General features: G+C 43.8%; 1 protein-coding gene across 1 annotated transcript in view; it reads left to right on the top strand.

Moving 5' to 3' along the window:
- Positions 1-619: 619 nt before the first annotated feature.
- Positions 620-26,930, top strand: part of ulk4 (unc-51 like kinase 4) — a 133,942-nt gene continuing 107,631 nt past the window's right edge. Inside the window, exons 1-19 of the mRNA XM_055911151.1 lie at positions 620-670; positions 1,029-1,166; positions 1,334-1,433; positions 1,578-1,717; positions 1,968-2,133; positions 3,298-3,399; positions 3,612-3,695; positions 3,786-3,861; positions 4,309-4,413; positions 7,969-8,129; positions 8,225-8,294; positions 8,464-8,530; positions 9,787-9,891; positions 10,304-10,364; positions 10,542-10,726; positions 13,706-13,752; positions 15,436-15,514; positions 21,097-21,204; positions 23,033-23,116. Coding sequence (XP_055767126.1) covers positions 1,029-1,166; positions 1,334-1,433; positions 1,578-1,717; positions 1,968-2,133; positions 3,298-3,399; positions 3,612-3,695; positions 3,786-3,861; positions 4,309-4,413; positions 7,969-8,129; positions 8,225-8,294; positions 8,464-8,530; positions 9,787-9,891; positions 10,304-10,364; positions 10,542-10,726; positions 13,706-13,752; positions 15,436-15,514; positions 21,097-21,204; positions 23,033-23,116 — 1,878 coding nt within the window. The 5' untranslated portion in view covers positions 620-670. The remainder of the gene's footprint in view (positions 671-1,028; positions 1,167-1,333; positions 1,434-1,577; positions 1,718-1,967; positions 2,134-3,297; positions 3,400-3,611; positions 3,696-3,785; positions 3,862-4,308; positions 4,414-7,968; positions 8,130-8,224; positions 8,295-8,463; positions 8,531-9,786; positions 9,892-10,303; positions 10,365-10,541; positions 10,727-13,705; positions 13,753-15,435; positions 15,515-21,096; positions 21,205-23,032; positions 23,117-26,930) is intronic.

Genomic DNA, 26,930 nt, shown 5'->3' with positions numbered 1-26,930 from the left:
GCAGATAGCAGGTTGATTGGCATGTCGGACCCCGCGAACACTGGTAATACAAGACAACCCACTCATAGCCGAACACATAACACACCGCTGTCTGTGCGGGTCGCTACAATAATATAATAAAATATATAGCTAATTCATATAGAATATAATATCATATTTTAGGGTAAGGGTCTATCCCAGGTTGGAGGGATGGATCCAATAATTATCACCATATTTGCGAATGCTAGCTAGATCTATGTCCACAGTTTGAGTTGGCAGTCAAAATTATGTGGGCCTGCTTTGTCCAAAGATGTTTTAGTATGAAAACTCTGTGCTTTGTCTGTCTCTGTACACAAGAAGACGCATAACCTTGCATTGTGTGTGCACTACTGCCGCGTCCTTCCTTGTATCCTAGTAACCAAGGAATAGCTCAGTCAGAGGTATTCAAGCAAAATATTGAAATACAATAAGACACAAGTACATGCTTATTATGTATCCTTTTCATACAACTTTTAAAGTTTAACATTAGTTTTACATCCATCAAATGTAAAAGATAAATAAAAAATGAGTAGCTTAATTTTTTTTTAAACCATGTATTTTTACCCCCCTACAGTAGGAATGAAATGATCCAAAAGTGATATCCGGTAACAAACTTCGCGCTTTGAGTTTGAGTTCGAGGGGGGATTTGAAGGTAAAACAGCGCTTTTTAATAATATGTATTTTTATTATAAAGCAATATAACTAGTTCGTGATATAGTTACAGTTAGTTTCTGGATTCTTGCATGTATTAACCTGTTTATCTGTTTATGGGAATTGGCTGTCTGCTTTTATGATTGAACTTGCATGGACCGTACAGTTGGTCTGCACAGCTTGCTTCTGTCAGTAAAACAGTTAAAGTTAGCGTTACCTAGCAAATTAGCTAGCAGTTAGCGACCTAGTTTAACTAGCTAAATGCAAATGCCATTTACTAGTTTCAACCTATACAACTGTGCTATTCACCCCCTGCAAGTGACCAACCACTTTCCCTAACTTGAGAATCTTCTGTGCAGATGGAAAACTTCATCCTGTATGAGGAAATTGGAACAGGACGCAAGTCCGTGGTTTATAAGGGGAGGAGGAAAGGAAGCATCAATTTTGTTGCAATTATTTGCAGTGACAAGTCAAAAAGACATGAAATTACAAACCACGTAAGTATCCAGCATCACTTCCTAGTAGTACACACATCCCTTTCAACTGGTTTTACTTAGTAACATTTTACAAGCATTTTGCTACACCCGCAAGAACATCTGCTAAACGTGTATGTGACCAATACAATTTGATTTGAACACTGACTGAGCCCATGGTGTATCCACAGGTACGGCTAACTCATGACATAAAACATGAGAATGTGGTAACCTTCTATGAGTGGTATGAAACCAGCAACCATCTTTGGCTTGTAGTGGAACTGTGCACAGGTGAGATGCTTATTTGGTACTGTAAGAATACCATCGTTACCTTATGTCAACCTTTTACCTTTACGTTTCACAAAGTATGAATGTGATTTGATAGTGTATAATGGTAGGATAATAATAATCATTCAGAATTTCTCTATATTTTAGGGGGTTCACTGGAGTCAGTCATCACCCAGGATGAGTGCCTGTCAGAAGATGTAGTGAGGGAATTTGCCATCGATCTGGTCAAAGGCTTGAGATACATCCATGATGCTGGTATCGTGTTCTCTGACCTCACTCCCTCCAAGGTGCGGTACAGTATAGATGTCCTGACTCTCTCATTTTCAATTGGTCAAACAATCAACTCTATATCGAGGCTCATCTGACATTTAATACATTCTATAGATCAAACCATCCTAACACTTTACACCCAATGAGCTCCTTTTGTCAACTAAGCAATGCTGATTATTTCTAGCCAAACATTTATTCTGTGTCTCAGTTTTGATTTCATGAAGTCAATGGAATTTGATTATGACCTTGTGTTTTTTCCTCCTATAGATCTTGTTGGATGGCCCTGGCACATTGAAGTACTCTAACTTCTGCCTGTCTAAAGCTGAGGGGGAGAATCTGGAGGAGTTTTTTGCTTTAGTCACAGCAGAGGAAACAGGTGGAGGGGATGGCAAAGAAAACACATCAAGAAGAAATATCAAGAACAGAATCCAAGGTGACCCTTACAGTACATATTGTTACCATGGCACATTTCTACCGGTAAATTAACACATTTCTACCGGCAAATGTGTTCAATTATGGCCATGGTATAAAAGGGATAATCAACTCGGGGCTCAATGCGTTCTCTGGAAAATAATGCAACTCCGTGGAAGGTTAGTGTCACGGTTCATGAATCCACTGCCTCCCTCTCTCTCTCTCTCCCGTGTTTGTGTGGGCGTGGTTCCCAATCTCGGCCTGATTGTCTGCGCCAGCTGGAATCACTTATCTTCTCTTTATATGTTCTGTAACCAGTGTTTCTTGTTGTCAGATCATTGTTACTTCCCTGAGGTTGTGTCGTGTGTCTGGGCTCTTTCTCTCGGCGTCCTTGTGTGGATTATCTTCTGGGCTCCTTCCTACCCTTCCGGACACATTCCCCTGGATTTCTCAGCACGCTATCATCGGTATATGCGCCTTAGTTCCTGGGTCGGATTCCGTCTGAGTACAGTCTGTCTGTCCTGTTGCTGCTGTAAACTGTATTTCATTAAACCATCGTTTCTTGCATCCGCCTCTGTGTTGTCACAGTTAGTTCCACTCCACTAGCGTGTCGTTCCTAATTTTCCATAGAACACATAGCCCCTCATTGATTATCCCTTACTTATTGGATGTTTACTAGAATGTTCTATCACATATCCTATTGTCGCTACACAGGGTTGCTACATTGTTCGCAGGACAAACTCAGCATGTTTAATTACACTGGTGTCAGAAGAGAAGTGGGATCCAACTTCTGACCCCAGTGTAATGAAACAGGCAGGGAGAGTGATCCAACTTCTGACCCCAGTGTAATGAAACAGGAAGGGAGAGTGATCCAACTTCTGACCCCAGTGTAATGAAACAGGAAGGGAGAGTGATCCAACTTCTGACCCCAGTGTAATGAAACAAGCAGGGAGAGTGATCCAACTTCTGACCCCAGTGTAATGAAACAGGCAGGGAGAGTGAGCTTGCCCGTGGTGGTTGATGAACCCTCAACCTTCTGGCCCAAAGTCACAAAAGCATGCTCAAGTGGCAGAGTCGATATCCGCGCTTATAAACACAGGGTCGCCGCAATATCATATATCATATGTTATATCATATCACGGTTTTCAATATATTGTATAATGGATATGTCTTTGTCTTTCTTCAGGGTCTCCAATATACTGTGCACCAGAGGTGGTCAAAGGGGGGGACCACAGTATCAGTAGTGATCTGTGGGCCCTGGGCTGTATATTCTATGAGATGTTTTCAGGTACTCATCAAATCACTTGGGCTGTGTCCCAGATCTGTTTGTCATCTTGCCAACTCCTTTGCTCGTTGTCATTACAATTAGTGGCATGTAGTTGGCACAGTAGCACAAACAGACTGGCAGTCAGGCTATCAAATCACTTGATTTATTGACATTAATAACAGTACTCATTTCATACCTAAATACTTCTGTCTTGTTTTGCGGTCATTTGTCAGGAAAACCACCATTCTTCTCCGAGACATTTTCTGAGTTGATTGAGCTGATATTACTTCAGGATCCTCAATCTCCAAGGCAAACGGGTAAAATGCCAATTTTTATTGCTTAACAAAATCTGTTTTATTGTCATAAGAGCATCTTAATTATAGTCCATATGGTCTTTGTTGTTAAAGGGGCTTCTTCCTGCAAGCCTACACAAGAGTTCCAAAGCCTGCTTAAAGGTTTGCTTCAGAAAGACCCTCAGAAGAGGTACGTCCCTACTCCCCTCACCAAATCACATTCTTGGTTTGAAGTTTCTATGATGGATCATTCATATTATCCCTTTGGAAGAGCTTTTTTTATTATGACCTTTGGAAAGGGCGGTACCTAGTCAGTTGCACAACTGAATGCCTTCAACAGAAATGTGTTTTTTGCATTTAACCCAACCCCTTTAAATCAGAGCGGTGTGGGGGGCTGCCTTAATCGACGTCATCGGTGCCCAAGGAGCAGTTGTTGTTGGGGTTTAATTGCCTTGCTCAAGAGCAGAATGGCAGATTTTTCCACCTTGCTAGCTCAGGGATTCGAAGGAGCGACCTTTCGGTGACCGGCCCAACGCTCTTAACCACTAGGCTACCTGTGTAGGACAAGTGGGCCGACATAAGTTTGGTCAGAAAGAGAGGGCTTTATTAGACTTCAGCTTTTAACTGTTCTCCTCAGGATAAGCTGGACTCAGTTACTGGTCCACCCATTCTGGAGAGGAGTGTTCTCTGAGGTCCACACCAGCGAGGAGGAAGAAGAAGAAGATGTCTCATTCAGCTCCAGGTAATGTTTATGTTTCATATAACCATCAGGGCCTTTATTCACAAAGCGTCTAGGAGTGCTGATTTAGGATCTGTTTTGCCTTTTAGATCACAATGAATAAGATTACATGGACAAGAGGGAACTGATCCTAGATCAGTACACATATTCTGAGATGCTTTGTGAATACAGGCCTGGTCTCAGTCTCGTTTCCTCAAAGGAGTTACCTCATTACGCTCCCTGGTGGTATGCACCATTTCCTCTAATTGTGGCCCCTGGTCTCAACACTAAGCATTATGTTGTGTCTTTCATGTTTGGACATGATTTACATTTTAAACATCAAATCAAATTTCAAATCAAATCCAAGTTTATTTGTAACATGCTGAATTTTAGCTTTTTATTGATCCCCTTAAAGGGATACTTCAGGATTTTGGCAATGAACTTGTGAATACCATTTTTCTATCTCTACGTGCATTTTGAAGGAAGTTGCTAACTAGCGCTAGCGCAACGACTGGAAGTCTATCATGCTAACAGATACCATAGACTGCTTGTTAGCATTAGTTTGCAAAACTACCTCTATCTTTCTTCATACTGGATGCAGATACTGTACATAAAAATGGTATCAACAAGTTCATCTGACTCTGGGGAAGTAGATAAAGGACCTCATTGCCAAAATACCAAAGTATCCCTTTAAAGTCTAAACCTTTGTTCTGCAATTGTAGGAAATGGACTTGTACAGCAAGCATTTGTCTGCCAATGTTAGTTTAATGTACATAGACAGGTCATTTATAAACTGTTTGAGAAGCTCTGTCTCACCTGTTTCAACGCCAAACAATGTTGTGCAGTTGCATATCTCCCTCCCCGGCCTTTTCTCATGACATAACTTCTTGAGAATGCATGTTGGTCTGATTTTATCATTAACCATGCCTGTGTTCAGGATGGAGAGTGGACCTGCCCAATCAGATGGGTTGTACTGTGAGCCGTTAGTGGGAGGAAGACAAAGGACTTCACAGAGCACAGACACAAACGTGTTGCTGATGTTGAATATGATTTACTAAGTGCAATATGAGCATAAGATAACAGTCCGTGTTTCACTTGTGTAATAACCTATACCTCTAAACTCTATAACCATGTAATAGTGTAGCTATTCCCTCCGCAAGGCAATCAAACAAGCTAAGCGTCAGTATAGAGACAAAGTAGAGTCGCAATTCAACGGCTCAGACACAGGAGGTATGTGGAAGGGTCTACAGTCAATCACGGACTACAAAACGAAAACCAGCCCCGTCGCGGACCAGGATGTCTTGCTCCCAGACAGACTAAACAACTTCTTTGCTCGCTTTGAGGACAATACAGTTCCACTGACACGGCCCGCTACCAAAACCTGTGGACTCTCCTTCACTGTAGCCGACGTGAGTAAAACACTTAAACGTGTTAACCCTCGCAAGGCTGCAGGCCCAGACGGCATCCCCAGCCGCGTCCTCAGAGCATGCGCAGACCAGCTGGCTGGTGTGTTTACGGACATATTCAATCAATCCTTATCCCAGTCTGCTGTTCCCACATGCTTCAAGAGAGCCACCATTGTTCCTGTTCCCAAGAAAGCTAAGGTAACTGAGCTAAACGACTACCGCCCCGTAGCACTCACTTCCGTCATCATGAAGTGCTTTGAGAGACTAGTCAAGGACCATATCACCTCCACCCTACCTGACACCCTAGAACCACTCCAATTTGCTTACCGCCCCAATAGGTCCACAGACAACGCAATCGCAACCACACTGCACACTGCCCTAACCCATCTGGACAAGAGGAATACCTATGTGAGAATGCTGTTCATCGACTACAGCTCAGCATTTAACATCATAGTACCCTCCAAACTCGTCATCAAGCTCGAGACCCTGGGTCTTGACCCCGCCCTGTGCAACTGGGTACTGGACTTCCTGACAGGCCGCCCCCAGGTGGTGAGGGTAGGTAACAACATCTCCACCTCGCTGATCCTCAACACTGGGGCCCCACAAGGGTGCGTTCTGAGCCCTCTCCTGTACTCCCTGTTCACCCACGACTGCGTGGCCATGCACGCCTCCAACTCAATCATCAGTTTGCAGACGACACTACAGTGGTAGGCTTGATTACCAACAACGACGAGACGGCCTACAGGGAGGAGGTGAGGGCCCTCGGAGTGTGGTGTCAGGAAAATAACCTCACACTCAACGTCAACAAAACAAAGGAGATGATCGTGGACTTCAGGAAACAGCAGAGGGAGCACCCCCCTATCCACATCGACGGGACAGTAGTGGAGAGGGTAGTAAGTTTTAAGTTCCTCGGCGTACACATCACGGACAAACTGAATTGGTCCACCCACACAGACAGCGTGGTGAAGAAGGCGCAGCAGCGCCTCTTCAACCTCAGGAGGCTGAAGAAATTTGGCTTGTCACCAAAAGCACTCACAAACTTTTACATATGCACAATCGAGAGCATCCTCACCGCCTGGTACGGCAACTGCTCCGCCCACACCCGTAAGGCTCTCCAGAGGGTAGTGAGGTCTGCACAACACATCACCGGGGGCAAACTACCTGCCCTCCAGGACACCTACACCACCCGATGTCACAGGAAGGCCATAAAGATCATCAAGGACAACAACCACCTGAGCCACTGCCTGTTCACCCCGCTATCATCCAGAAGGCGAGGTCAGTACAGGTGCATCAAAGCAGGGACCGAGAGACTGAAAAACAGCTTCTATCTCAAGGCCATCAGACTGTTAAACAGCCATCACTAACATTGAGTGGCTGCTGCCAACATACTGACTCAACTCCAGCCACTTTAATAATGGGGGAAAAAATGTAAAAAATGTATCACTAGCCACTTTAAACAATGCCACTTAATATAATGTTTACATACCCTACATTACTCATCTCATATGTATATACTGTACTCTATACCATCTACAACATCTTGCCATCTTTATGTAATACATATATCGCTAGCCACTTTAAATAATGCCACTTAATATAATGTTTACATACCCTACATTACTCATCTCATATGTATATACTGTACTCTATACCATCTACAGCATCTTGCCATCTTTATGTAATACATGTATCACTAGCCACTTTAAACAATGCCACTTTTATATGTTTACATACCCTACATTACTCATCTCATATGTATATACTGTACTCTATACCATCTACTGCATCTTGCCTATGCCGTTCTGTACCATCACTCATTCATGTATCTTTATGTACATATTCTTCATCCCTTTACACTTGTGTGTATAAGGTAGTTGTTGTGAAATTGTTAGGTTAGATTACTCGTTGGTTATTACTGCATTGTCGGAACTAGGATCACAAGCATTTCGCTACACTCGCATTAACATCTGCTAACCATGTGTATTTGACAAATAAAATTTGATTTGATAACACAGCAGGTTCTATGTAACTACAGTGTTGCTACTACAGGTGTCTTATTACTGTGTAGTTACATACGTCTAAGGTCATGTGTTTCCTTGCTGTTTGTAGTCTGGTGATGTTTTACTTTAGTTAATATGCACTAGCTGATATCTGACCTTTCGTTTGGCTGCAGTGTGGGGAGGAGTGGTGTCTGTGCCTCTAGCCAGTCATCAGCAGAGACACCTGTCTCAGTGACCTCCCAGGGACCAGGAGGGGGATACAGAGGGGTACAGGGAGGGGCCGCAGGGGCAGAGGAGCCCGTCTGCATGCACCCCAACAAATCATTCCGATTAGGTAATGCTTTCTGGGAAGGTGGAAGAAGACATGTTGATGACAGCTGATGACAGTGTAGGTGTCTGAACATAGTTCTATTCTTCTTCTTCTCATAGACAACATGACAGAGCTTAGACCAAAGAGTGCACTGGACAAAGATACCAGAGAGTCCATATTCCTCCTCAGGTATGATCAGTGTTCATCTCCAGTTCTGATCATTTACTGAACATTGTGTTGGATCAATAGCTTGACTAAGTCAAACTGGAAAATACAAATCTCATGTCTTTTTAAAAAAGGAATATTTTTTTAAATCTCAAAATGAAGCATGTTTTATGTGATCTTTTTCATCAATCAGCTCTCATCCAACTCCAAGAATGAGTTGCACTGCAAGAGATCCACCCAACAGGACACCATTACCAAAAGTGAGTTCTTCTCTTATCAAATAGCCAAAGGAGAGCTCTGCCTTCTCCACAATTTTATTTGAAGTGTAATCTTTCTGTGAGCTGTCTGTAATCAGAAACATGGTAATAGTAATCAGGCTATTACCATGGCGCCTGCAGACTGCAGAAACTGGTAGTTAAGAATTAATTATTTTCAAAGGTTAATCTCTGTTTCAGTTGTTTGTTAACCTTTGGCGCCCTCTACAGCATTCTCAGCAAAGTGCATATTATTTCTCCAGATGGATTTCCTGTAAACATAAGTACATTGGACATTCTTATGTATTATAAACTTCACTTTCATCTAGCCGCTTTAGCCACTTTCATTTATGAGATCTTTGCAAGTCTGGTGTGTGAATAATGTTTGATTATTGGGCTGTAGTGGAGCGGGTCAAGAGCTTCAAGTTCCTTGCTGTCCACATTGCTAAGGAATTACACACACACACCAACACAGTCGTGAAGAAGGCACGTCAATGTCTCTTTCCCCCTCAGGAGGCTGAAAATATTCGGCATGGGCCCTCAGATCCTCAAAACGTTCTACAGCTGCACCATTGAGAGCATCTTGACTGGCTGCATCAGCTATTGGTATGGCAACTGTTTGGCATCCAACCTCAAGGCGCTACAGAGGGTAGTGTGTACGGCCCAGTACATCACTGGGGCTGAGCTCCCTGCCACCCAGGAACTCTATACCAGGCGGTGTCAGAGGAAGGCCCTAAAAATTGTCAAAGACTCCAGCCACACAAGTCATAGACTGTTCTCTCTGCTACCGCACGGCAAGCGGTTCGGATGCAACAAGTCTGGAACCAACAGGACCCTGAACAGCTTCTACCCCCAAGCCATAAGACTGCTAAATAGTTAGTCCGGTTAGCTATTGGTTAACTATTTAACTATCTGCATTGACCCTTTTCGCAGTAACTCTTTTGACTTATCTATCCTGTTGCCTGTTGCCTACTTTATAACTACATATATGTACATACAGTATCTACCTCAACTACCTCGTATCCCTGCACATGGACTCAGTACTAGTAGCATTTATATAGCCAAGTTATCGGTACTCATTGTGGATTTATTCCTTGTTCATGGTTGGGAAGGGCCTGTAAGTATTACACTGTTAGTCTACACCTGTTATGTATAAGCATGTGACGATTAAAACTAGATTAGATTTGAAGTTCTATATGATCACATACTGTAATTGTGCTAATTTGTAATGCTGACATCACTGTGGTCGTTGTCATCTCCAGGACAGTGTGGTGGTCAGTGGTCTGAATGATATCAGTTACTGTATAAAGGACCTGGTGTACACTGACTCTGACCTGGCAGTCACACCTATTATGGACAACCCAAAGGTACCACAAACTACATAATGTAACTGTGCTCTTATTTCTCCTGTTAAAAAAAAAAAAAAGTTTTCTTTCTAGTAATACATGATTAATTATTGCATTGTTGGGTTTTGAGTTGACATGAAAGGCATGTCACTGTATTTGTGCATGTGACATTAAAACTTGTTCTGTATTTAAGCAGTAGTTTCAGTGTCCATGCTGATGGGGAATTTTAGGGAGGTGCGCGGTTACGCTGTGCGTCCCCCGTGGACGGTGGACTCGGAACCAGATAGTCCGGCGTCCCATTGTGAAATATCTATCACGGGTTCTTGGCTTTATAAGCCAAGGACCCGTGATACTCTGAATTGTTCTTAAGAACAGAGGTGGGCAAACCACAACTCTTGTGCATTCTAGTAACAAAGATGCTATCTTTTTTCAGATTCTGAAGACCGCTCCAGTGCGATATGACCTGAAGACTTTGTGTGTCCGAGCATACTCAGGTAATGAAGAAGAACATATAGGAAAGCTCTCGACTGCTGTGCCGCTGCTGAGTAACACTTGGACACTCTGCAGTTGACAGGTGTTTAGCAGGTGTTAATATACACACACAGGTTAGACAGACAGCTAAAGCGGTTTGGGCTGTGTGATTATTGAGCTCCTCTGACCCCCCCCTATAGTGGAGAAGCTGTCCTGTCTGAGCTCTGAGGACTGGAGGGTGTTTCTGCAGCAGTTGTGCTCTTCTCTGGAGGCCCAGGCTGAAAAGACCACGGCGGCGGTCCGCTCCAAACTCAACCTCCTCTGCTATCTGTGTACCATAGCTGCCCACAAGGACACAGCTACCAGGCTCATCAACTCCGAACTGGTAAGGGAAGGGTCACTGCCTGACGGTCTGACCACATGCCCAGCATGCCTGCTATTCCTCCCAGGGCTGCTGCTTTTAACAAGACATGGGCCCTTCTAGGCTAATTTAAGTGTTCAGAGCTTAGGCTATGCTCTCAGAAGAGAATTCTTAGAATCACAACAACCTCTGGCCTTGCTGAGGCTTCTCAAGTGTTAGAAAGGTGAAAGGCCGCGGCACTACAAAGCCGTCAAAGGGTTCCTATATTTACCATGTGACCCGAGCTCCTTAGCACAGCTACAGTATGTGTTGGCCTCTGTTGATCAGCGGGAAGCTGAAACAGTAGTCAGCTAGGTGGGACCAGGAAGTTAACGCTTTCCTCAAGATAATAATAAAATGAACTTCCTACTTCCTTTACTTTTTGTTACTGAGATCCGCTCAGCTGTAACATGTTCAATGACCCTAGTTATGTATGAGAGCACAAAGACCAGGAGGATGTCCCAAATGACACCCTATTCCTTATATTCCCTATTCCCACTCCTTTTGACCAGGGTCTATAGAGGTCTGGTCAAAAGTAGTGCACTATATAGGGAATAGGGTTCCATTTGGACGCACAGATATCATAAAGTTACTTCCTCATTACAGTGATGAGGTATTACGTTGTGACATAATCTGGTCAAATGTTTCAGATCAAATCTCTTCATTCGTTTATTAATGAAATGTCCAGAGATTGATTCAGACGTAGTAAATATATTTCTCCTATAGCTATTAACCACTAGATGGCATTCCATCACTCACTCAGATTGAACTGAAAATGACATCACCACAGTCATTAGACCTCATGGTGTCTTTAGTATATAATTTCTTTAGACATATTTGGACACTATGGCCAACCGTGACTGAGTTTATGACAATGACGTATCGGCAACTTGACTAATTCAGTATTGTACTGAAAGACGACTGAACTGAAAAAAAGAATGGAAAAGTAATTCCTTCGGAAAGTATTCAGACCCCTTGACTTTTTCCACATTTTGTTACGTTACAGCCTTATTCAAACATATATTAAATTCTTATTTTTCCTCATCAATCTACACACAATAATGACAAAGCAAAAACAGATTTTTTTTATTTGTGCTCATTTATTAAACATAAAGAACTGAAATATCACATTTACATAAGTATTCAGACCTTTTACTCAGTACTTCGTTGAAGCACCTTTGACAGCGATTACAGCCTTGAGTCTTCTTGGGTATGACACTACAAGCTTGGCACACCTGTATTTGGTGAGTTTCTCCCATTCTTCTCTGCAGATCCTCTCAAGCTCTGTCAGGTTGGATGGGGAGTGCCGCTGCACAGCTATTTTCAGGTTTCTCCAGAGATGTTTGATCGAGTTCAAGTCTGGGCTCTGGCTGGGCCACTCAAGGACATTCAGAGACTTGTCCCGAAGCCACTCCTGCGTTGTCTTGGCTGTGTGCTTAGGGTCGTTGTCCTTTTGGAAGGTGAACTTTTGCCGCTGTCTGAGGTCCTGAGCGCTCTGGAGCAGGTTTTCATCGAGGATCTCTCTGTACTTTTCTCCGTTCATCTTTGCCTCAATCATGACTAGTCTCCCAGTCCCTGCCGCTGAAAAACATCCCCACAGCACCATGCTGCCACCACCATGCTTCACTGTAGGGATGGTGCCAGGTTTCCTCCAGACGTGACGCTTGGCATTCAGGCCAAAGAGTTCTATCTTGGTTTCATCAGACCAGAGAATCTTGTTTCTATCATCCCGAGAGGCGCAGCGGTTTAAGGCATCACTACAGAACCGGGTTCGTTCCCGGGCTGTATCACAACCGGCCGTGATCGGGAGTCCCATAGGGCGGTGCACAATTGGCCCAGCGTTGTCTGGCTTAGGGGGAGGGTTTGGCCGTTGTTGGCCATCCTTCTGGAAGGTTCTCCTATCTCCACAGAGGAACTCTGGAGCTCTGTCGGAGTGACCATTGGGTTCTTGATCACCTCCCTGACAAAGGCCCTTCTCCCCCTATTGCTCAGTTTGGCCGGGCGGCCAGCTTTAGGAAGAGTCTTGGTGGTTCTAAACTTCTTCCATTTAAGAATGATGGAGGCCACTGTGTTCTTGGGGACCTCTGCAATGTTGCAGAAATGTTTCGATATCCTTCCCCAGATCTGTGCCTCCACACAATCCTGTCTCAGAGCTCTACGGATTATTCCTTTGACCTCATGGCTTGGTTTTTGCTCTGTCAACTGTGGGACTTTATCTAGACAGGTGTGTGCCTTTCCAAATCATGTCCAATCAATTGATTGTACCACAGGTGGACTCCAATCGAGTTGTAGAAACATCTCAAGGATGGGCTCAATTTAGATTCTCATAGCAAAAGGTCTGAATACTTTTATGTAAATAAGGTATTTTGTTTTTTATTTTTAATAAATGTGCAAACATTTTCTAAAAACCTGTTTTCGCCTTGTCATTATGGGGTATTGATTTGTATTTATTTAATCAATTTTAGATTAAGGCTGTAACGTAACAAAATGTGGAAAAAGTCAATGGACGGAATACTTTCCGAAGGCACTGTACATATAAGTGCGTCACATATTGTCCGTCACAAATGTCACCCTATTCCCTATACAGTATGGGCCCTGGTCAAAAGTAGTGCACTATATAGGACATAGGATGCCATTTGAGATGCACACTAGACATTGGAAGTTAAGTCAAATCAAAGTGTATTGGTCACCTACACAGATGTTATAGCGGCTGCAGCGACATGCTTGTGTTACCAGCTCCTAACAGTGCAGCAAAAATGTCAATCAAGTACACAAATAATAATAATAAAAAGTCAAGAGGTCATGAAAGTCAGAACTAATCCAGTTGACAACCCAAATAACACTATCAGTAATCCAAATGCAATCTGTGCGTATATCCAGTGAAATATATACTAAGAATGATCTGTACAGTAGATATATTGCAGTGTTAACCAACTGCTGTTGTGTTCTCTCCATTTGTGACAGTTCCCTGTGTTGACCCAGCAGCTGCGTCTAGCACCTAACTGGGACGTGTGAGTTCCTTTAGCTTCCACCTGTCCGACCCCATACATACATACAACCATTCTCTGCATTCTCCATGCACCAGTGCATGGAAATCATGTCTAGCATGTACTGTAGCCTACTGCACTTTACAATGATCTGGTGCCGGGTCTGGATATTCTGTAAATCACTGTTAACCTTTACAATGATCTGGTGCCTGGTCTGGATATTGTGTAAATCACTGTTAGCCTTTACAATGATCTGGTGCCTGGTCTGGATATTCTGTAAATCACTGTTAGCCTTTACCATGATCTGGTGCCTGGTCTGTATATTCTGTAAACACTGTTAACCTTTACAATGATCTGGTGCCTGGTCTGTATATTCTGTAAATCACTGTTAGCCTTTACAATGATCTGGTGCCTGGTCTGTATATTCTGTAAATCACTGTTAGCCTTTACAATGATCTGGTGCCTGGTCTGTATATTCTGTAAACACTGTTAACCTTTACAATGATCTGGTGCCTGGTCTGGATATTCTGTAAATCACTGTTAGCCTTTACAATGATCTGGTGCCTGGTCTGGATATTCTGTAAATCACTGTTAGCCTTTACAATGATCTGGTGCCTGGTCTGGATATTCTGTAAATCCCTGTTAGCCTTTACAATGATCTGGTGCCTGGTCTGGATATTCTGTAAAACACTGTTAACCTTTACAATGATCTGGTGCCTGGTCTGGATATTCTGTAAATCACTGTTAGCCTTTACAATGATCTGGTGCCTGGTCTGGATATTGTGTAAATCACTGTTAGCCTTTACAATGATCTGGTGCCTGGTCTGTATATTCTGTAAATCACTGTTAGCCTTTACAATGATCTGGTGCCTGGTCTGTATATTCTGTAAATCACTGTTAGCCTTTACAATGATCTGGTGCCTGGTCTGTATATTCTGTAAAACACTGTTAGCCTTTACAATGATCTGGTGCCTGGTCTGGATATTGTGTAAATCACTGTTAGCCTTTACAATGATCTGGTGCCTGGTCTGGATATTCTGTAAATCACTGTTAGCCTTTACAATGATCTGGTGCCTGGTCTGGATATTCTGTAAATCACTGTTAGCCTTTACAATGATCTGGTGCCTGGTCTGGATATTCTGTAAATCACTGTTAACCTTTACAATGATCTGGTGCCTGGTCTGGATATTCTGTAAATCACTGTTAACCTTTACAATGATCTGGTGCCTGGTCTGGATATTCTGTAAATCACTGTTAGCCTTTACAATGATCTGGTGCCTGGTCTGTATATTCTGTAAATCACTGTTAGCCTTTACAATGATCTGGTGTTAGAGAGATATCCATCATCAGGATCATAAAAAACACCTTTGACTTGAGGATTTATATTTTTGTTGAAAGGAATTAAGAAAGGATGTTGTACAGGTTAAATTAATATAATTACAGCAACACTTATTACTTAATAGTGATAAAATGATGTAAAAAATAGCAGTGTTGTTTCTGTGGATGTTTTCCATGTATTTATACCAGACCTGTCTGTCTATTCCAGGAAGACTATGGCATTAGTAGCCTATGTCTATGGATGTTTTTGTATTTCAGGTGAAAACAGTGTCATGTATTTATGGTTAGACCTGTGTGTGTGTATGTGTGTGTGTGTGTGTGTGTGTATGTATGTGTGTGTGTGTGTGTGCATGTGCGTGTGTGTTCCAGGAAGTTTAAGGTGATGCGGGTGCTGGGGCTGCTGGCATCCCACTGCACTGAGCTCAGAGAGGAGACCCCCGTCACTGAGGTTAGTGGTACTGTCTGTCACGCTGCTGAGGTTAGTGGTACTGTCTGTCACGTTGCTGAGGTTAGTGGTACTGTCTGTCACGTTGCTGAGGTTAGTGGTACTGTCTGTCACGCTGCTGAGGTTAGTGGTACTGTCTGTCACGTTGCTGAGGTTAGTGGTACTGTCTGTCACGTTGCTGAGGTTAGTGGTACTGTCTGTCACGTTGCTGATGTTAGTGGTAATGTCTGTCACGTTGCTGAGGTTAGTGGTACTGTCTGTCACGTTGCTGAGGTTAGTGGTACTGTCTGTCACGTTGCTGAGGTTAGTGGTACTGTCTGTCACACTGCTGAGGTTAGTGGTACTGTCTGTCACGCTGCTGAGGTTAGTGGTACTGTCTGTCACGTTGCTGAGGTTAGTGGTACTGTCTGTCACGCTGCTGAGGTTAGTGGTACTGTCTGTCACACTGCTGAGGTTAGTGGTACTGTCTGTCACGCTGCTGAGGTTAGTGGTACTGTCTGTCACGCTGCTGAGGTTAGTGGTACTGTCTGTCACCCTGCTGAGGTTAGTGGTACTGTCTGTCACACTGCTGAGGTTAGTGGTACTGTCTGTCACACTGCTGAGGTTAGTGGTACTGTCTGTCACGCTGCTGAGGTTAGTGGTACTGTCTGTCACGCTGCTGACGTTAGTGGTACTGTCTGTCACCCTGCTGAGGTTAGTGCTACTGTCTGTCACACTGCTGAGGTTAGTGGTACTGTCTGTCACACTGCTGAGGTTAGTGGTACTGTCTGTCACGTTGCTGAGGTTAGTGGTACTGTCTGTCACGTTGCTGAGGTTAGTGGTACTGTCTGTCACACTGCTGAGGTTAGTGGTACTGTCTGTCACGTTGCTGAGGTTAGTGGTACTGTCTGTCACGTTGCTGAGGTTAGTGGTACTGTCTGTCACGTTGCTGAGGTTAGTGGTACTGTCTGTCACATTGCTGAGGTTAGTGGTACTGTCTGTCACACTGCTGAGGTTAGTGGTACTGTCTGTCACACTGCTGAGGTTAGTGGTACTGTCTGTCACGCTGCTGAGGTTAGTGGTACTGTCTGTCACACTGGCTGTCACACTGCTGAGGTTAGTGGTACTGTCTGTCACGCTGCTGAGGTTAGTGGTACTGTCTGTCACGCTGCTGAGGTTAGTGGTACTGTCTGTCACACTGGCTGTCACACTGCTGAGGTTAGTGGTACTGTCTGTCACGCTGCTGAGGTTAGTGGTACTGTCTGTCACGTTGTCTGTCACTGCTGAGGTTAGTGGTACTGTCGGTCACGCTGTCTGTCACACTGCTGAGGTTAGTGGTACTGTCTGTCACGTTGCTGAGGTTAGTGGTACTGTCTGTCACGTTGCTGAGGTTAGTGCTACTGTCTGTCACGCTGCTGAGGTTAGTGATAATGTCTGTCACGCTGCTGAGGTTAGTGGTAATGTCTGTCACGCTGCTGATGTTAGTGGTAATGTCTGTCACGTTGCTGAGGTTAGTGGTACTGTCTGTCACGTTGCTGAGGTTAGTGGTACTGTCTGTCACGTTGCTGAGGTTAGTGCTACTGTCTGTCACGCTGCTGAGGTTAGTGGTACTGTCTGTCACACTGCTGAGGCTGGCATAGTCCAGCAGCACTGCACCGGGCCCCTTCGCCCTGTTGTCACAGCACCTATGCTTCTCCTCTGTGTATCAATGGTGGATGTGTCCCAAATGCATAGGGCTCTGGTCAAAGTGCACTATGTAGGGAATAGGCTGCCATTTGGGATTCGATCAGTGTATCACATATAACTATCAAAGCCCTGAGCTGCTGAATAGTTGAACATCACTTCAACTGTTAGAACCAGAGCAGACAGTGTAGTAGTCTCAATACAAACATCTCACAATCTTTTACACACACACAATTCTAACTATGTGAAAGACCCCTACAACATCAACAACAACAGTAAAATCTGTTGAATTAAAATCTCCTAAATCTGTTACTAATTGCAGCAGAGCCATAGAAGTCTAGTCTCTATGCAGCATAATGATAATCCAATGGGAGCGGTAGTGAGAGAAAGTACCTGGGTGAATCACCAGATGCCACTGTAACCCAGCAGTAGGTAGAGCTCTAAACAGGCGCCACCGATCGACCTGCCCAAACATGCTTATGGAGCCGTTAACAAAACGTCAAAGACATTGCGGTTAATCATTTTAAAAAACAGGATTCTATTTGATGTGAAATCTGGCGCCTCCACCCTTGATCCACGTCTTACATGGGTTTGCCATGATTTCCTGTGGTGGTTTATTGGTTTAAAGCTCATAGAGGAGGGGTATACGAGCGATATACAAAATGGCCGTCGTTAATCAACACACCAGAGAATGGCGCAGCGACTTTTATTTTCCACAGTCTTCTTTTCTAAAGATGGCTGAGGATTTGATTTGTCGCCCCGCCCCCCACCACCCATCTGGGCACAGCTAGCTCAGATTCCCAGTGACAGATCCCAGAGACTTTTATCACTGTGCTCTCCACAGGGGTTCTGTGTCTGATGGTCAGCCGCAGTCATGGCCATTTCTGCGTCAGGGAAGGGCTATTGTTACCACCATCTCCATATGTCTGCCACACTGTGGATCTCAGTGTTCGTCCATGATCCTAGTTAAAGTTTCCACTGTGAGACGAGTTTTCTCTCTCTTGGTCCGGACTCGTGTTGAGCCGATTGTTTTTTGAAAGGAGTTCTCGATTGTTTTTTGAAAGGAGTTCTCACAGTGAGAATCACAAGTTACAATGCCGAATAGTTCAATGTTTATTGTCAGCGTTGAATTTGGTGCCTCTACGCTCTATAGGCTACATAACAGAATCAGACGTCAAGTTGGCCCTACACTATCATTACAAACATTTCTCACAGTCCTTTAAAACAGTGAGTGGCAATGACTGCAGCTGCTATTTTTCAGGCATACTGTTGGCTTAGTTAGGACAGGAAGAGAGGAATTAGTTCAGTATTATCCTCTTTCCTCTGCCTGTCTCTATGGATACTTCAACATCATTCTAATTAAGTGTTATCTTCCCTGGCAGAGGCAGTACTTTTCTGTGCCACAAACCACCAAGCCCCAATTCAGACATTTTCTCTCTCTCATGGCAGCGCATCAATAGTGCTGTACACACTGTCTGCTGTTTCCACCCAGTGTCCCTTAGAAACTGGCCTAGTGTGTCGTGCCGGCCGTCCCTGCAGAGTGAGCAGAACAGACTGCCTCCCTCCTCTCATTGTGGGAGAATTAGCCTGTTCCATTTCCTCAGACGGGGCTTGGAGGCTACTTCTCAATCCGCACTACTGGAAAAGGAACAGAGTGCTGTGGCCAATGAACACTGCTGTTGATTCTATTCAGTTTGGTTTCTTGTGTCTTTTGCCAAACTATGATTGTGTAAAGATTGTTATTTTAGGGAATTTTAGGTTTGTTAAATTTTAATTTAGGTTGTTTATCCATTACTCCAAAAACATTTGAATAATTTGGTATACATGTATTCATCATCAAAAACACATCCATAATGGCTTGAGTCAATTATTCCTCGCTGGCCAAAGCAATCTGTCTCATGTCCTTCTGATAACTATAGGCAGAGACCATTAGTGATCTATGGGACCATAGACTCATGAAACGCCTGAGGTCAGGTGTGTGGCAGGCGTCAGCCCTACATCAAACGCCTGTCTTCTTCTGGACAGCCGTGGGATATTGATCGACCACACTACAGCATAGCAGGTCACCTTTTGTTTGTTATTAGCTTGCTCCTTCCATCAATAAGACATCAGGACACATCTGTCTGCCTGTCCTGCCTGCCTGCCACCCTGTTTGTAATGAGTGAATGATCAGGCTCAAACCACTAAATGTCACAATACATTCATTAAGCTAAATCACATACCAGGGACATTATATTGATTCAATTGATCAGTTGCATTAATGTGATGTTTAAATCAAATGTTAAAATCTAAACTAACAAAGCAGTAGCTTTGTGATTTGTCAATCGTGAGAAAGGTAGTATTTTCATGTCACTTTGGCCCATTGCTCTTGGTGTGATAATTTGTCTTCATGCCTGCTGAGTTGTCTCCAGTAAGACTCCAGTCACGTGTTGTTCTGAACCACAGCTGAGACGTGATGATAGTGATGATGAGTAACAAAACCTTGGTTGCCTTGAGAAACTGGTCTCTCTGTCTCTCACTCTGTCTCTCACTCTGTCTCTCACTCTGTCTCTCTCACTCCCCAAGCCTCGCAGGGATGTTGCATGGCCTTAAACTGTCTGTAGCCTCAGTAGTTTAACGCTCTGCCTTGTGGGTAGGAGGGATGGAGGAGGGGAGGAGGGGGGTAGTTGCGGATTGTACGGGAGCGATAATGATGCGTTTGGAGGAAGTAGCCGTGTGTTGTGGCTCCAACTTAGCCTGTTTGTTTTCTTGAACAGTGAATGGTCAGTCAGTTGCAGGACATCTCTCCTGCCAAAGCCGCGTTTCTCTCTGGCATCAAACGTGAGCCAAACATCTGTTCCCTGCAGTCACCATTTACGTTTTTTACCGGCCAGCGCCAGGCCGCCTCGCACTGAGTGTGCTGCCTATTTGCATAGCACCCTGCTGAGAGCGCTGCTGCAGTAAGTCCGTCACATCCCCCCCACTTCTAAAGAGGACGAGACTAGGAAAATGCTAATTCCACGACTTAGCCAGTTAGGGTGTGTGTTTGCATATATGTGAATTTTTGTGTGTGTCTGTGTGTGTGTGTGTGGGGGGATGTTTTAGGGAGGTGGTTATTATGTGGATCCTTCCAATAATTTGGGGCGGCAGGTAGTCTAGTGGTTAGAGCGTTGGACTAGTAAGCGGAAGGTTGCAAGATCGATTCCCCGAGCTGACAAGGTAAAAATCTGTCGTTCTGTCCCTGAACGAGGCAATTAGCCCACTGTTCCTAGGCCGTCATTGAAAATAAGAATTTGTTCTTAACTGACTTGCCTGGTTAAATAAAGGTAAAAATAAATAAATAACACCATAATGACATGTTTTATATGGAGTCTCATTAGCCTCCCTCCTCCCTCCCACCTTTGTCCTTTATCCAGTTCATTCTAGCTCTATACCCTTTATAGTGTTATAATGTAGCTTTATAGTGTTATAATGTAGCTCTGTACCCTTTATAGTGTTATAATGTAGCTCTGTACGCTTTATAGTATTATAATGTAACTCTATACCCTTTATCGTGTTATAATGTATCTCTTTACCCTTTATAGTGTTATAATGTAGCTCCGTACCCTTTATAGTGTTATAATGTAGCTCCGTACCCTTTATAGTGTTATAATGTTGGCTTCATGGAGTAATGAGCTTTAAATCTGTCATGTCTACAGGCCTCATAGTTTATTAATGGACACCGTTTGACAATATAGACCTTAGTGCTAAAGTAGAAGAATAACAGGATGGAATGGGGAAAACGTATCACTTCTGGCAGAGCACAGTATTCTACTCTGTCTGGACATTTTTGCGTATCCAGTCCTGGTAGTGTACATTATTCAATATAAAGCGTCGTGAAGGGCAGAAGTACTGTCACGACTGTGAGTGAGTGACTGATGCTAGTGCATTCTCTGCACCTCCAGGCTGTTGTCATGTTCACGGAGCTGATCAGGGAGAACTTCAGGAACAGCAAACTGAAGCAGTGCCTGCTGCCGCCACTGGGGGAGCTGCTCTACCTCATCGCCACACAGGTGATGATATACTCCAAAGCAGTTCCCTTTCAACCCTATGCCTTCTACTGTCTTAATGAAATGACTGTGTGAAATGATTGCCATTACAGTGAATTAGACCTACTAAATTCTATTCAACAATCAATCAAATGTATTTTATAAAGCCCTTTTTAAATTAGCAGTTGTCACAAAGTGCTTTACAGCTAGTGACTTATACGTCTGTTGGCTTAGGCCTTTATGATGATATTCTGATACTGTTGATAATATACCACAAAGATACCTGCTTAAATAACTACTGTATTTGAGCACTCTCGGTAATATCAGCACTTAAAGATGTCTGTCTGTATTTGGTTTTTGTGTTTGATGAATGCTCACTACAGTTTGTGCAAGGGTTTGAAAACACTCAATGACAAATCGCTCTACAACACACAGTATTGCTTTTCATAATGGCTTGCCACTAGTTTATTATTCCATTGAAAAGCTATGCAAAAGAGCTGTTTAACTTTCACGCTGTTTTGACTGTAAGCTGTCTTGACCTCCGCTGCATCTGAAAGCCATGTAGACACACATGAAGGTTCCTGGTGGAGGGATAGTATCTTTATATTCAGGGGGTTCCTGTTCCTCTCTGAGCTCTCCAGTTTGTCAGGGTCACTCAGCACACACACAATGGCCGTTGACTTTATTAGCTCAATAACCAATAGAAGTAAAGGGTTTTAAAGTGCCATTTATTCTCTATTGGCTATTTGTTTTTTCTCCACAAAAGTATTTTACTGTATGGGAATGTGCTTTCAAGGCTGAATTCAGGCAGCGTTAGTTCTAGTTTAATAAAGATACCCGTGAAGAGTAATTGTATGTTATGGATCCACAGCATATTGGTACACACGACAATTCTCTCTCTCCTAATTTATGCTAACTGAGAATCTTAGGAATTTGTACACTGTCCCCACAGAATAATGGAGATGCCTCTAAATAATTTAGAGTATTCTGAGATTCGAGCAACATTTATAGGCCCTTTCATATTATTAATACTACATGGACAACATGGGAAACAATCTGTATGAGGATTGATGTACTGTAGGTATAATGTATTACATAACAAATAAAAAAATTTAAACAGAAAAATGAATAGATGGAATAAAAGCAGAGCTTAGGTAAAAGCAAGCCATGTGGTTAATGGGCTTTCTGAACACTGCAGATGTCAGATCTTAATTTGAGACAGTTTGCTACAGCAGGAAAATAATCCTGCAGCAACAACATTTTTGTAGGGGTTGATGCATTTTTCGTTAGGGCAAATCAAGTCTGAAATTTCAAAGTGGAAATTACAAACTTTTGAAACCTTTTTAAAACTCAAATATACTACAAGTCTGCATTTCCTGCCGTGCAGGAAGGGATCAAATGAAGATCCTACATCTGCATGCCACGCAGTGCATGATCAAAGGCCTCATTAACACGGATGCAACTAAATGCAACTCAAAACAACTTCACATGTAGTTTAATAGGTGCATAAAGATTATTCTGTGTGTAAACAGGGTTTCTATATGCTTTTGGTTCACAACATCACTCCTCATTGTTTACTGTCAATATGTTTTGGAGCCAATTAATTCACATATCCCCAGTTTACTACATAATAACACACATTCCCTCACCGGTACCAAAGGCATTTCCAAGTTCCAAATTTGGTAGCTAGCTAGACCATTTTCTGGGGCTTATTTATTTAGCCTAATTACGCTAGCTGCTGCTGCTTTGTTTTGCCCTAATTGTTCCCCCAACGAGCCGCTACAGAGGTCCTCTCTGTCTCCACTCACAGCCCTTCCCCTTTTCTTACCTTCTCTTCCCTCTCTCCCCGCAGGAGGAGAAGAAAGAGCACCCAGGAGAGCTGTGGGTTGTTCCTGCTGCCGCCTACACGGTGTTAATGAGGTGCCTTCGGGAAGGGGTAAGACTGCTGCACCTGCCTCAGCAGGAGGGAGGGAGGGGGGTGGGGGAGTTCCGCGGTAATGATCCTCCTGCAAGACCCTACAGGCATTGTTTGCCAACTGCAAGTCAAGGGCATGCAGCAGACCCAGTCGTCAGCCCCTGTCATGTACCTGCATCAAAACAACCCCCGGATGGATGGCTCCTTGTCATGACCTCACCGGCAATTAACGACCGGTGGATACACACACGTACACACACATACACACTCTGTATGTAGGCTGTGTGTAGTGCAGTAGTGTGTCAGTCAGCCAGATAGTCAGTTTGGCCAGAGGACTGTTGTTCCTCAGCTGGTGCATCTGTTCTTCTTAATTACAAAACTGAGTTTGTTTCAAAAGACGATGTCTCTTCTCCCAGAAGGGAGAGTTGGTATTACGTGTTCATTATAAACTAATTAGCAGAACTTTTAGGCTGGCCAGCGTATATACCAATATGGAGCAAGATTATTCACAAGATTTGTGAGTTGGGTGGGGGAAAATATAATTTAGTTGTCAATTTAAGTCTGATGCCATCTACTGTAATTTCATTGAAAGGATTAGCCTAAAAAGAGGTTTTGTCCAGACAGTTTACACCAAATTTGTGAATTCTGATCCATAATCTCCAGTCTTCTATTTAAAACATATGAATAATAAAGGTGTAATGGATCCTGTCCATCTTTTCTGTTGTTAACATATTTCCTAGAAATGATGCTAGATGTTTTTATATACCTCTACAATGTTATATCTGTTGAATTGTTGGTCAGTAGTTTTGAGGACTGTTTCACACCAAGGGACCTCACAGCATCTGAGGGAAAGTTAATGTACATGCTTCTTACAATGTTGACAACGTTGACTGTCTGGGATCGTTCTAGAGAGAGTTCTGTCTGAGTGACTGTCTAGGATCATTCTGGAGAGAGTTCTGTCTGAGTGACTGTCTGGGATCGTTCTGGAGAGAGTTCTGTATGAGTGACTGTCTGGGATAGTTCTAGAGAGAGGTCGGTCTGAGTGACTGTCTGGGATAGTTCCAGAGAGAGTTTTGTCTGAGTGACTGTCTAGGATCATTCTGGAGAGAGTTCTGTCTGGGATCGTTCTGGAGAGAGTTCTGTATGAGTGACTGTCTGGGATAGTTCTAGAGAGAGGTCGGTCTGAGTGACTGTCTGGGATAGTTCTGGAGAGAAGTCTGTATGACATAGTTCTGGAGAGAGTTCTCAATGGGATAGTTCTAGAGAGAGTTCTGTATGAGTGTCTGTATGAGATAGTTCTGGAGAGAGTTCTGTCTGCATGGGATAGTTCTAAAGAGAGTTCTGTATGAGTGTCTGTATGAGATAGTTCTGGAGAGAGTTCTGTCTGCATGGGATAGTTCTAGAGAGAGTTCTGTATGAGTGTCTGTATGAGATAGTTCTGGAGAGAGTTCTGTCTGTATGGGATAGTTCTAGAGAGAGTTCTGTATGAGTGTCTGTATGGGATAGTTCTGGAGAGAGGTATGTATGAGTCCTGTAGGAACTGCAGGCACATGGGACTTTTGTTGATTAATTAAAGTAGTTGTTCAATACAGACTCTGAGCTGTAATGAGAATAATGCTATCAGGAAAGTTAAGTGGTGTTGAGAGTCAGTCAGTCAGTCAGTCTGTTTCTCTCCACCAGCCACCTTGACTAATAATAACTGTGTGGGTGCTCCTCTCTCAGAGGGCCGGGAGGGGGATATGACTGAGGAAGGGAAGCACAGCACACACACACGCTCACACACTCACACACACTCACACCACGTCGGTCATTAAGACGCTACCGGGTGCTTTTCTTATTTATTTCTATTGAGAGATGATGAGTGCTGACTGACACTTGCCTACTTCTCTAGGGAGAACCTCCCCAGCTAAACACAGATTCAAGTCAAACTTTTAGAGTAGGGTGGGAATTCTAGCTAAGTTTTGATTGGATGGATCCTGGCTGTGGCAAGCATGCATGATTTAGCGGCTTCATTTCTTTGTAAACAAGAACATATGGCAATTAGACTAGATAGCATAGCCTATATACAGTCTATTAGACACACCACCCCGTTCACCAAAATGGATCACTCCTACAGACAGTGAGTCACGTGGCCGTGACTTGCTATATAACGCAGGCAGACAGGCCTGAAGGCATTCAGTTACTGTTTGATTGAACATTAGAATGGGCAAAAGGAGTGACCTAAGCGACTGAGTGTGGTATGATCGTCGGTGCCTGGCACGCCAGATCTAGTATCTCAGAAACAGACACACTCCTGGGCTTTTCACGCATGACACTGTCTAGGGTTTCCAGAGATTGGTGCGATCAACAAAAAACATCCAGTCAGCGGCTGTCCTGTGGGCGACAACAGTTTGTTGATGAGAGAAGTCGAATGAGAATGGCAAGGATCATGCAAGCTACAGTAACAGGAGGGCTACAAACAAGACAAATAATGGCTCAGTACAACAGTGGTGTGCAGAACGGCATCTCAGAACATGCAACTCGTCGATTCTTGTCACGGATGGGCTATTACGACCAATCAATCAATCAATCAATTTTATATAGCCCTTCGTACATCAGCTAATATCTCGAAGTGCTGTACAGAAACCCAGCCTAAAACCCCAAACAGCTAGTAATGCAGGTGTAGAAGCACGGTGGCTAGGAAAAACTCCCTAGAAAGGCCAGAACCTAGGAAGAAACTTAGAGAGGAACCAGTCTATGAGGGGTGGCCAGTCCTCTTCTGGCTGTGCCGGGTGGAGATTATAACAGAACTATGCCAAGATGTTCAAAAATGTTCATAAGTGACAAGCATGGTCAAATAATAATCATGAATAATTTTCAGTTGGCTTTTCATAGCTGATCATTAAGAGTTGAAAAACAACAGGTCTGGGACAGGTGGCGGTTCCATAACCGCAGGCAGAACAGCTGAAACTGGAATAGCAGCAAGGCCAGGCGGACTGGGGACAGCAAGGAGTCACCACGGGCGGCAGTCCCGACGCATGGTCCCAGGGCCCAGGTCCTCCGAGAGAAGGAGAAAATTAGAGAGAGCCAAGATTTTCAAAATGTTCATAAATGACAAGCATGGTCAAATAATAATCAGGAATAAATCTCAGTTGGCTTTTCATAGCCGATCATTAAGAGTTGAAAACAGCAGGTCTGGGACAGGTAGGGGTTCCATAACCGCAGGCAGAACAGTTGAAACTGGAATAGCAGCAAGGCCAGGCGGACTGGGGACAGCAAGGAGTCACCACGGCCGGTAGTCCCGACGTATGGTCCTAGGGCTCAGGTCCTCCGAGAGAAAGAAAGAGAGAAGGAGAAAATTAGAGAGAGCCAAGATTTTCAAAATGTTCATAAATGACAAGCATGGTCAAATAATAATCAGGCATAAATCTCAGTTGGCTTTTCATAGCCGATCATTAAGAGTTGAAAACAGCAGGTCTGGGACAGGTAGGGGTTTCGTAACCGCAGGCAGAACAGTTGAAACTGGAATAGCAGCAAGGCCAGGCGGACTGGGGACAGCAAATCGGGTACAGCAACCCGACCACACCGGGTTCCACTCCTATCAGCTAAAAACAAGAAGAAACGGCTCCAGTGGGCACGCGATCACCAGCACTGGACAATTGTGGAGTGGAAAAACATTGCCTGCTCTGACAAATCCCGATTCCTGTTGCGTCATGCTGATGGCAGAGTCAGGGTTTATCGTAAGCAGCATGGGTCCATGGACCCATCCTGCCTGGTGTCAACGGTACAGGCTGGTGGCGGTGGTGTACCTCTGTCCAATCTGCAGCAACTGCGTGATGCCATCACGTCAGCATGG

Source organism: Salvelinus fontinalis, unplaced genomic scaffold, assembly GCF_029448725.1.
Source record: "Salvelinus fontinalis isolate EN_2023a unplaced genomic scaffold, ASM2944872v1 scaffold_0052, whole genome shotgun sequence".
Lineage (NCBI taxonomy): Eukaryota > Metazoa > Chordata > Actinopteri > Salmoniformes > Salmonidae > Salvelinus > Salvelinus fontinalis.
This window is presented reverse-complemented; position numbering and strand designations above follow the sequence as displayed.